The sequence below is a fragment of the Esox lucius genome, chromosome 20 (assembly GCF_011004845.1).
Source record: "Esox lucius isolate fEsoLuc1 chromosome 20, fEsoLuc1.pri, whole genome shotgun sequence".
Lineage (NCBI taxonomy): Eukaryota > Metazoa > Chordata > Actinopteri > Esociformes > Esocidae > Esox > Esox lucius.
Window position 1 is genome coordinate 31,930,763 of NC_047588.1, and position 12,089 is coordinate 31,942,851.

The window sequence follows — 12,089 nt, forward strand, 5'->3', positions numbered from 1 at the left end:
GCAAATTAAATAAATAAGCTGTGATTATAAACCTGCACTCTTAGGTTGAAGTAAATGACATCAGTATAGCCAATGATAACCAGTGAACCCAATTTTCAGAGAATGCAAAGCAATGCATGGCCTTACTGTATTGCAACTCGTCCCAGCTGTTGTTAGGTGCATTTGACAAATAAACCTTGAAACATGAAAAAGCACCATGTAGGCCTATCTTCTATTATTGTTATGAGAAAGATGCGTTGAGTAGATAACTAAATAACATTTTATATGGCTTGGCTAATATTATCGTAGATATACTCTGTTTTTACCAGCCATCCAACCAACCAAAACCGGAGAAAATGTAACTACATCCGTGACTAATCTGTTTATGCGAGACCTTTGCGTGCATGATGATCACACACAACGCGCAATTCTTTTTTTGGTTCAAATAACAATGTTTTAAAAACATTAAATAATAAAATCAAACATGCAACGTGTCATAATTATTTCGCGCACCTATTCTTTTTCAATTAAAATAATCCAAAAGTAATTCTAAATTTTTTCAAAAGTATTTTAAATCTGATTACAATATTTCTGATGGTAACGTAATGGATTACAGTTACTGTTACATGTAATGGATTACTTGTAACCCGTTACTCCCCAACTCTGATGGAGTTATGTACTATGTGTGCCCTTAGAAGCTTGACATAGATATAAGAGGTCCCAGGGAATATGTTATAAAGCTTAGTCTTAGAGTTGTGTAACATATACCATATAAGATTCTATGAGACATTTAATTGAATTTATTGAGCAGGTGTGACTTTATTCCAAACTATCAATTCAGTATGACACACGTATTTCATAGCCTGGTTATTACATATTATTACATATATATATATTACATATTTGATTTGAAAGATTCTGCGGACAGGCTGAGTGACTGAAATGTGTCTTATACAGTAGACAGAATATTTATTTGCTTTATGCAGGTCACAAACTTGGAGGGTCTGGGTATTTTTGAATGCATGGAAGTTTACATGCTGTGGTGCAAACACGTCTAAACCCCACCTGCTACATCCGCGTCACAACCCCCTCCTCATGGAAGAAAGCTTGGAGTTTCCGGAACCTTCCAAGGGCAGCCAGCAGGCCTGTCTCTGCACAGCTGCATCCCATCGGCACCTCATCTGGGGAGGTATTTAACAGCTCCTAAGAGGAATCTTGGGGGAATAGCTGAAAGGCAAGCTGAGAAAAAATTGGGGGAAAAAGAGTTGAAGAAGAGGCTCCGGAAGGCAGAAGGAGGGCAGCTACAAGCCCTCATCGTGGCTCTCCCCCAGTGCCACAGGAGCCAAGGAGGGAGTAGGAGAGTATGGGGAGGAAGTGTAGAGAGGCCAGTGAGAGAAGGACTGCCTGAAAGGACTGCCTGAAAGGACTGCCAAACCACCACCAGGTGGTTGCTCCAGAAATATTGACGGCTCTCTAATACAGAAGTTGGTTTTCTATTTGTGATTACTCCTACATGTCCTCCCCAACCCTTTTTTTGGATAATAAAACACCCACCAGGGCCCTGAACACATACTGTGACTGTTCCATGTGTACGTTCCTATTACTATATGTAATCTGTAGATATCTGAAGATGTTACTTCTAAGGAAGTGATAGTTTTCCATAGTTGATCAAAAGAGGCAAATAAAAGACCAAGGTCTTGTCCACATCAAGGAGCCCCTGAATGGTGCAGTGGTAAAGCCCCTGCCTCAGCTGTATCACTGGGAAACCAGGGTTCAAATCCTGCTCGCAAACTAGCTGAGGACCCCCAGCAGAGAGTGGTGAAATTGGCAAGCACGGTCTAGGTTCTAGCGACGCCCAGTGCGACATGCATGCCTGTTAGCCAAAGTGTACTTCTGGCGCATAAGGATACCGGTAAAGATTTCTGGTTGAGCTAGCAGTGTCTTGACTTGGGGAGATAAAGATTTGGACATGGATTATCCTGAGTGGCCTGGGAGATGCTGTGATGAAGCAGCGACATCTTCATAAATTTGATATCATGAAATTGGTAGGTATAGCATTAAATTCATGATAGGTAGACTCAATGAATGTGTTACATTAAAGAAAATCCTAAGGTTTTCTTTATTCCATCATTTTAAGAGTAAATAAAATAGTATACCTCACATACCGAACAAAAAGGTTTGGAATCATAGTACTAAACCATGCATAAATCCTTTTTGTGTCATAAAACTATGAATTATGGACGGCGTGGGCCTTTAAGACCAGCTCCATTGACACCTAATTGTTGGCCTGCGGTCTCATTCCAATACTGTAGGACAATATGGACCCTTAAAGATCAGATATGGGCAGGCACTATAGGAGAGCAATATACAGTACATCAGTCTATTCTGAATAACATACAGTACATTCGAATCTGAACCTCGATGTCAGTAACACTGCTGATTTAGGCATGAGTTATCAGGTGGCTGCAATGAATTATGAGGAAAGTAAACCGGTGGCACACTAGAGACCACCAGGATCAGATTTGAATATGACTGCTGTATAGTCATAAACCATACGCCTACACCCACAACTTTGATGACACTCAGTTACACATATTCAGTCGGACGTCGGTGACGCAACCCAGTGATGTCAGAGCATTCCAATATATAACCGCCTCGGAGAAATACGACTTTCTCAAACCATCGTTCGGACGGAACACACGGGTGTATAAAACAAAGGTGATGTGGCCTACGTGGTCTGATATCTTTGACAAGAGGAAAAGCTGGAGGTGATGATGCAGGGAACTTGTTGTGAGCGGGGGATGGAGTCATCATGACCAAGACAACTCTGTGTGTGCGTTGCCTACACAGTCCACTACATCTGATTAGAGTCACATGGGGCCTGGTCAAAGGGAGTGTACTACATAGGGAAAACGGGTGCTATTTGGGACACAGCCTCTTTGTATCTGCAATGTTTTCATCACTGCAGCTGAAAGGGAATCAGATCACATTCCTTCATCCCTAACCCATCCAGGCGGTTGGCTGGCACCTAAGGTCTGACAGATCTCATCATCTTATGTCAGGGCACAGATAGTGCGAACATGCTTAGGAAATAATTGAAATTTAAAGGGAAACGTCACGTCTTATTCCCGTTACGTTTGCCCGTTATTTTCCACTGCTTTGTTGTGTCAGCCTGAGTTGCCTCTGATTAAGGAATTCTACAACAACAACAACAACAACAAGTGATATCGTTGTTACAGATGACCAAGTAATAATGGTCAAGTCCCAAGAAAAATGTCTCATGTTCCTCAATTCAAGTTAACAAGGTCTCAGTGCCTTGATGAATTACAGTTAACAGATACAGCTTAAGTGACAAATGTCCAATTAGAGTTGAGTTTTGTAGTTCTCCTGCCCATTGCATGTTACGTGTTGAGCGGTCTGTGAACAGAAGCTAGTGTCTTAAGGTTTTTTGGTTTTCTCCCACTTTATACATTTTTTTCCTCTCTCCAGGTTACTGGTTTTTCAAGTTCTTCCTCTCATTAAATCAAAAAACAACAAAATAAGTGGCTTGATGTGGTCCAGCAACCAAACCCCTGCCTTGGAGGTATATGATACAGCAGCGTGGGTTCTATTCTGGCTCACTCTCTCCTCTATCTTTCCCACTTTCTCTCCACTGTCAATAAGTAATAAAAAACTTTTTTTTTAAATACACATTGTGCAGTAAGTGCACATGTGTGACAGAACATTTGGTTGACAGCGTAACTGTAGCGCTCATTTGATTTTCAGAAGAAATAGACACTACATTGATGTAAATGACCATGACATCCTTTAAGCCTGGTCAGCATAATCTACATCCATAGTCAACATTTCGGATGGTCCAGTGGTTTCAGCTGCACCCTTCTGAGCACCTGCATTGCTACAGCATAGGTTTGAATCCCACCGACTGCTCCCTTGTCACTCAACACAATATTTTTCTGATTAGCACCAAAAAACAAAATGGCCTTTATTGACCACTGCATGTGGGTGTGGCCTGGCAAATTGTAAAGTGGTACATGTGTTGCAAACAATGTCAATACAACATATGCAAGAGCCATCAACTTTGAATGGCCAAAAAGATAACACTCCCCGGCCGAAAAGGATATGAATGTGCGAGTGTTTCAAGATGGAGCTCCCCACCCAAAAGCAAGAACACCTACACCCCAGTCTCCTTTCTGTCTTTCCTTTCCAAGACACTGGAGCGTGACGTTTCCAACCAACACGTTTCTCTCTCAGAACAATCTCCTCGAGCCCAGACAGTCAGGCTTCAAGATGGCCACTTGAGACTACTTTGCTCTATGGAACAGAAACTCTTCACAATGTTCAAGCAAACCTCTGTTCTTATTCTTCTATACCAGTCCGCTGCCTATGACACTGTGAACCATCAGATACCATCATGACACTGTGAACCATCAGATACCATCATGACACTGTGAACCATCAGATACCATCATGACACTGTGAACCATCAGATACCATCATGACACTGTGAACCATCAGATACCATCATGACACTGTGAACCATCAGATACCATCATGACACTGTGAACCATCAGATACCATCATGACACTGTGAACCATCAGATACCATCATTACACTGCGAACCATCATATACCATCGTGACACTGTGAACCATCATATACCATCGTGACACTGTGAACCATCAGATACCATCATGACACTATGAACCATCAGATACCATCATGACACTGTGAACCATCATATACCATCATGACACTGTGAACCATCAGATACCATCATGACACTGTGAACCATCAGATACCAGCATGACACTGTGAACCATCTGATACTATTCTCCACCCTTTCAGATCTGGGCATGGCACATGTTTGGATTGCATTCCACCTGGCAGGCTGCTCTTACCAGATGATGTGGAGAGGATCTAGAGTTCCCCAGTGCTTTATTCTAGGGCCTCTCCTCTACTTACTATACACAAATTCACTTGTGAAAGCAGTAAGTTCTTCATTTTGTCACTTCTGGGCTTTTAGCTGTCCCACCCCTATGGGAAAGTACCTTCCAATCTGCCCAGTCAAAATTATTTTCTGTCCTTGTCCCCCAATGGTCAAATCAGCTTCCCCTTGAGGCTTGGATAGCAGAATTTCTGCCAAACTGTCAAAGAAAACAGATACCCTCCCTCTTCAAGAGTACATAAGACAAGGACAGCAAGCCTTTCTATTGGCTTTGTGAAATAACGCTATGTTTATTAATATTTCTGACTTCCTCCTAGCAAGGATTTTTGCCGAAACCTATTAAGAGTATACTTGCTATTACTGAGTTGCTTCATAAAATGTATCCATTAAAAGTTGCTCTTGATAAGACGTTCTGCTAAATGACTCATTACTATTTAGATGTCTTTCTTTCATTCATTATTAATAATATTTTAGTGGAAAAACAATCAAATTAAAGGTACATAAAAAATTCTTGAAATGAATGTACTGAAAACCCTTTTGAATGTAGGAGTGTTGTCAGTGGTTCATATACATGCATTCAGTGTAGGCAAGGTACCCACACCTGTAGAATGTGTTACCTGCCTGAATTGGGTACGTCGGAATACCAACTACTGAGAAGTACACAGGAAAGGTGTCAATTGTAACCATAATATTTCACTGAAAGAATGTTGCTTTGCCCAATCCTAGATGTACACTGAAGAAGATTAAATTGACCAAAGCCTAACCCAAATTACAAAATCCTTCCTTTCACCACAACCCTATAGTAACATCAGTCCAGTTGATCTATGTGAGATGCAAGTGTCAAATCAGAAGAAAAATCCAATCGAAAACTCATTCTCTAACAAACATAATCAAGAAAAAAAAAAAAGAATCTCCATGTCCTTCAGCTTCAGTTAGACAACTTTAAAAGCCCTTTAAGAGGTTGTCCCCTGTGTTTAATTCCCGGACACAGAGCATGCCATGCGTCCCCATACTAATCAGGCAGCAATCTCTTTTACAAAGGAGAAGGATTAACCAGTCAGTGGCCACTGTGGCTGAAGCGGCATTGGGGCTTGGAGGGTGTTGCAGTCTCGAAATGGTTAGACAATGGTTTGAAACTGTGAGGGGCTCCATTGTACCTGTACGCGCCCAATTAGAAAACACAAACACTTGGTGCTGGGACAGATATTACGAGGGGCTTGTGTTCTGGGTGGAGGCGTGGACGTTATGACCTTTGACACCTCTTGTTTTCGGTTGTGTCAGGGGCAGACTGAGAGACTGAGAGGGCGGGGTCACGTGGAGAGCAATGTTGGGTCAATAGCGTCGCCCTGTTATTTTCTATCCAAGTAAGCGCATCTATCGTCTGCTACTGCGTCAGAGATGCGCAAGCACACGGTCAGAAGGGAGCAAGGGGCCGACCCTCCCACTCCGGTTATATAAGTGCCACTCCTGCACCCACTGGAGAAGTTTCCCTCTGTCTGTTAGTGAGCCCTCCCTCAACTGGAGCCTCTACCGGAGACCACACTCCTCTTCTCTGATTGTGGAGCCCAGGCTGTGGATTGACTGAATCGAAGGTAATTCATTTTAGTTCACTTTTTTTTATTGATCTACATTGTGTTTAGCCGTCGTTAAATAAGTTTAGTTAACACTTGTATAGCTGTAGTATTATTTCAAGCAACAGCAGAACCTCTGTGCAACAATGGACGCTTTGCAATGTAGCAAGTACTGAATTTAGGTCAGGTCCAGGAATGGAATAATAAGAGCGGGTTCCACTGAATTATGTGAGGATGTATATGTGTGTCTTGAGTGAATGTATCAACAGTCACTCACTGTACCCATACTTTGAAATGATATCCTGTGTCTCATCTCCTGTCTTGAATACTTTATCACTTTGCTGTCCCTGTCACATTTATCCGTGTTACAATGCTACCCAGAGACACTTCACTTTAAATTGAGGTCCCTTTATACCTGTGTTAATTTTATGCAACCCAGTCTTCGTTTGCTGTATCCCCTTGAATTATTCAGTAATGTGTTAGTAGAACAGCGGTATTAAACCACACACGTCTCCTTCCCCCTGGAGACTACTTTCTCCGTGGCTCTGTTTTTTTACGGCAAAGAAAGTGAAGGCTCTTGTGACTGGAAGCGGAAGGTGCCAATAACACGGATCGCTGCCTAATCGCGTTGGCCGTTTCCTCCAGGATTACATCATGACAGGATCAGTTCTACTGGTGGTCATATTGGGCGGGAAAGGGCACTTTTCCTTAACGAAAGGCTTAACGTCTAATTAGCTCTTCTGTCCCTGATGGCGAATGCCAAAAATTACAGCTTGACGTGCAGCCGCTGTAACTGTTTCATGTGACCGTGAGACGTCCACATTCCATATGTCTTCACCCAGATGTTCATAAATGGTCTATCTCCATTCTAACAAGTCTTTATGTCCTGTCCCTCTCTCCATCTCTGTGGCCCCCTCCCTCAGCGATGAATGTGGGCATCTGTGTGTGTGTACTGCTGGCTGCCCTCTCTAGCAGCGGCATGGGTCGCCCGTCACACCCGCAGGACAAGGGAAAGGCTGCACTACCCCGGCTGGACGGCGCCGTGTCCCCTCAACACACCCGCCACGCCCGCTCAGCACCCCTCAGCAGCCAGCTCACCACGTTCTCCAAACCGACGGAGGACGAGGGAGAAACCCGCACCAGTCTGAGTGAGTTACTCGCCAGGTTGATATCCAGAAAAGGTAAGCAATACCACTGGTTAAATGTTTTTATTTTATTTAAAATAAAATAGTTAAAGGCTGGTTTTAAATATATTGTATTCTAGGGTTTTACGTTATCCCAATCCAAATATCCCTAACCCAATGACAATGTCATTTGTGTGTCTGAGAATAAGTACACACACACACACACACACCCAATGTCTGTACTCATTTTGGATTGGCATCATCTCCCATCAGGTAGCTTTATAGTTAAAAATGGCAATTCCTCTGTGAGGGAAGAGAATAACTAGCAGACCTCCAGGGAGGAGATCAATGGAAATATGATGGAGAAGAGCCCTGCAGTGGTTTTCATCACAACAGAGAGATGAAGAAACTTGACAACTTTACAGAAAGAAAGCCTTCGCCCCCGTCCTTCTTCGGTTCTTTCTTTCTATGCTTCCTCCTCAAGATTGTCATCATCCGTCTCTCTGTCTACTGTCAACACCCGGTTTCTGGATTTCTCATGTGGCCGTTGTCCGGCCCAGCTCTAAACTTGCGTTCAGGGGTTTTCGTGAAGAGTCAAAGAAATTGCTAGCTGTTCAGAAGAAGTGTGTTGTAGCGCGGTTTGCAGTTAATGTATCATTAACGGGTCTAAAGTGCTGGAACAATCACACACAGAACACAATGACCAGTAAATGCCAAAGCATGCAGCAGTAAGTGTCTCCAGTGAATTGTTAATGACTGACGGGCACCAGCCCCTTTTGGCTAATGCTGAGTGGTTCAGTAGATGGCTAGGCTTGACTGATTTGTCAATTAACATGTTTATTGGTTTTAATCCAATATTTCTTGTCTCGGATGAGAAATTAAAACACTTAGTCAACCATAACATGTTCTGTCCGTATTCACGTTTATATTCAGATTAGTCCCAGATTAGTTAGTCATAAGGATAATAGTAATTTGTCTGGCAACTGCCCCTTCTTTGTTTAAAAGCTGAGGGACTGGGCCGGTGAAATGTGAATATTTTAAATGTTCTGCTTCCAGGTTCATTCCAGAAGAACTTGTCCTTGAACAGCAGAGCCAGTGGACCGGGTCCCAGCCACAGAATAAAGGACAGGGATTACCTTGGCTGGATGGACTTCGGACGCCGCAGTGCAGAGGAGTATGAGGAATACTCCTCCTAGATATAAACACATACACTGCTAGCTACTATATTAATTTCTATTATCATAATGTCATCACTGGAAAACAAAAATTATTGTCCCAAAAAGCTATATTTATTACAATGTATTTGATGTAAATTTGTTTAACGGATATGAAGCAATATATAAATATATATATATATATATATATATATATATGTGTGTGTATATATACACTCAAACTGTATGTACGTAAACAGATTTTTGAAGAAAAGAAAATCAAGAGAAGGGTTGTTTTCTTTCTGTTTCATGCTTTCTTATGTGTACCGTACACAGAGATCACTAATCAGACAGATTTTGTAGTAGAATAAACCAGGATTGCATATACACGCATCCCTTTCAACAGTGTGTCCACATACTCAGGCCTTGGGTTCATCACAGTCCTAAGTGCCACGTGCGCTGGCGCTGCATTTAGTTGCCCATCGATTGCTCCCTCTCTTTGTCATTGACAAATGCATGTTATTCAACGGTTCGTCCGGCTCATATTTGCTCTCCCATTATGTTGGACCGCACATTGTTCCAAGGACTTCTCATCACTGAGCAATGTAGACGCAGCCCACAGCGAGAGGAATTCAGTTGGTACAAGGGGGTAGATGGCGAGAGAAAGTTTCTATAAGAGCTTAATGAATTTTGGCCTGAAAGTTATACCTCCCTGAGCAAATTCTCTAATAATTGACCCACAGTACAGAAGCCCATCACATCACTCTCACTGATGGGATTAAAGATCAAGAGCGTTACTGTTAATGAGCTGTTCTCCAAATCTCATTTTTCAGACATGGCCTTAGGCGGCGATTGGTGGCAGCAATAACAGAGGCAATATCACATCCCAGTCGCTAAACGGAAAACAAAAACACGGAGGAGACAAATAAAGCTTGTTTTTATTTTTTTACATCAGGCAACCACATGCAGCTCAACAAATATTGGAGTACCACTTGGGCGCATGGGAGAGACAATAGCATGGCTTGGATTGCACTGGCGGGAGCATAATGCTAGCACAGGAAAAGGGCTAATGCTAGCACAGGTGTCTGTCAATGAGCTGATTTAATTGTGAGCAACAGGTGTTTGTTGTGGGGCTCGGCGCGGCAGGGGCTGGGGGTCCACATTAGTCTCAGTGGTTTGTTGAATTTAGTCAGTCGCTCAAATGATGAGTAGCTCGGTTGTCCTGCTCAGTCACTGACATAATTCTAACACAGCTGGTCTTCTAAATCCATATACAACTAAACCCTGCATATAGGCTGCTTACAGCCATACAAATAGGTTTGTCTCACAAAGGGATAGCAGTTTGATGTTGGGTTGGTGTTGCTGATCAGGGTATGGAATAGCTACATATAACTTATAGGTTTTAAATATGTACTGTCAGTTTAATCCAGATGTATTAGGCTTAGTGATTAAAACACATCCGTTCTAGTTGTAATTTTTCAATGTATATTGTATTTGTATTAGTAACTCTACAATGAGAATGAGAACTGTCACTGAAATTTGACATTGAGGCTCCTTGGAAAGATAACCCACTCTCATCAACGGAGTGTGGTCGACTGCCGCCTTAAGGGTCATTTACCCAGGAAAAAGATCTCGGCATTGCTTATAGCCACACCAGAACAGGCTTAAGACAGGGTATAGGGGTCATGAAACATTGTGTGGGTAAAAAAGGGTGTTAGAGAGTCACGAGAAAGAGTCAAATAATTTAAACTAGGCAGATAATAAGAAGGCTAATCTGAGGCGCCAGAATGCCTCACCGTTATTCAGGCGGGATAGCAGTGTATGCTGCCTAGTTCCCATCTCCATCCGCTCGGGACGAGGCATTGAAGCCTCCCGGTCATGACTAGCTGTGACACCCTGTGGGACTGAACCTGGGGTGTAGCAGCACTACAACACTATAATGTAGTGCCATACGCCAACTGGGCCACTTACGAGGCCCTACTTATTTGTTTTCATACTGAATTGAAAGTCAATGGAAACAGGTGTTTTAATGTTGTTTTTTGTTTTCAAAATCCTTTCTCAAATAAAAGCAATCCCATTAGTAATCATCGAGTTGTATGAAAAGTACATATCCCTGTGACATTCCATTATGGTTGGTAATGTAACTGATTATAGTTACTTGGTCCTCTGATTCCATGTTTAGGATCCAGTTACATTAGCTTTGCAAATTAGCCTCACATCGCTCTGGGCTAAGTGAGGTGGGAACTAGGCAGTGAAACATTACTCTTCTCATTGCGCTCTAGTGACTCCCACAGGCAAGTCTGGTGCGTGCCAGATAATTGCAGTTGTCAGCCAGAGTAGCATTCATCGCTCAGTATATCGGTCCAGACAGGTAAATATAAACACAACATGCAACGATTATTACTGACTTACAGTTCATATCAAGATATCAGTCAACTGAAATAAATAAATTAAATATGGGATCTTTCATTTCAGCACATGAAACATGGAATCATCGCTTCACATGTTGTTCCCATTTTTGTTCAGTGTAGAAAGAAGCTACAGGGCTTGACGGGTATGTCTCACGGAATGCAATTCCCTACCCTGAAGCCTCCTGAAGCCTTTGGCTATCTTACTATCTTACATACTCAAGTAACTGGTTACATTCAGTCAGTTACTCCCAAGCATGTTGGTGAGGCCCCTCAGACAGCCACTCATTTGACAGTCCTGAGAAATGACAGGTGTGATAATTCTGTTAAGTCTCAGCTCGGAATGCTGTGGACCGCTGTCAGGACATGCCATGTTTGGGGAGGAGACAGATTGTCTAGTAACAGCAATATCATATTTTTTACTTATTTTAAACGTTTTAACCAAAAATATGTACTTTCAATATCTTCTGCTTATACATCCCCCTTTCTGGGGCATTCTGTAAGCAAACGTCAGTCAAAGGTTAGCAAGAGCAGGGTCGGCCCTAGGCATAAGTAACATAGGCGATCGCTTAGGGCACCAGACATCTAGGGGGCCCCAGTCCGCTAATGGGCACCAGGGAAGAGGGGGCCCCGAAATCAAATTTTGCTTAGGGCCCCCAAAAGGCTAGAGCCTGCCCTGAGAAAGAGATCAGATGTTCCCCTGTGAACATTTTAATAACAAGAGCATCACGATAGTTCATTAACCCTCCACCCAATCGCGGCCTATGTCTGACATATTGAAAAGACAAAATCCTTTCACATGTTGTGGGTGTGGGGCATGGCTCTAAAAATATTTCTAGCTGGGTAAAATGTTTCAGATTCTACAGGATATACCCTAACTGTGTGGCTTAAATCTCAGTGGGGAGAAA

The 12,089-nt window shown here is 42.6% G+C and overlaps 1 protein-coding gene across 1 annotated transcript; it reads left to right on the top strand.

Annotated features, from left to right (window-relative positions):
- Positions 1-6,388: 6,388 nt before the first annotated feature.
- ccka (cholecystokinin a) lies at positions 6,389-10,495 on the top strand. The gene is made up of 3 exons (XM_010884678.4): positions 6,389-6,516; positions 7,419-7,676; positions 8,676-10,495. Exons 2-3 carry the CDS (start codon positions 7,421-7,423, stop codon positions 8,813-8,815), a joined length of 396 nt encoding a protein of 131 aa, XP_010882980.1. The 5' UTR covers positions 6,389-6,516; positions 7,419-7,420; the 3' UTR covers positions 8,816-10,495.
- Positions 10,496-12,089: the final 1,594 nt, after the last annotated feature.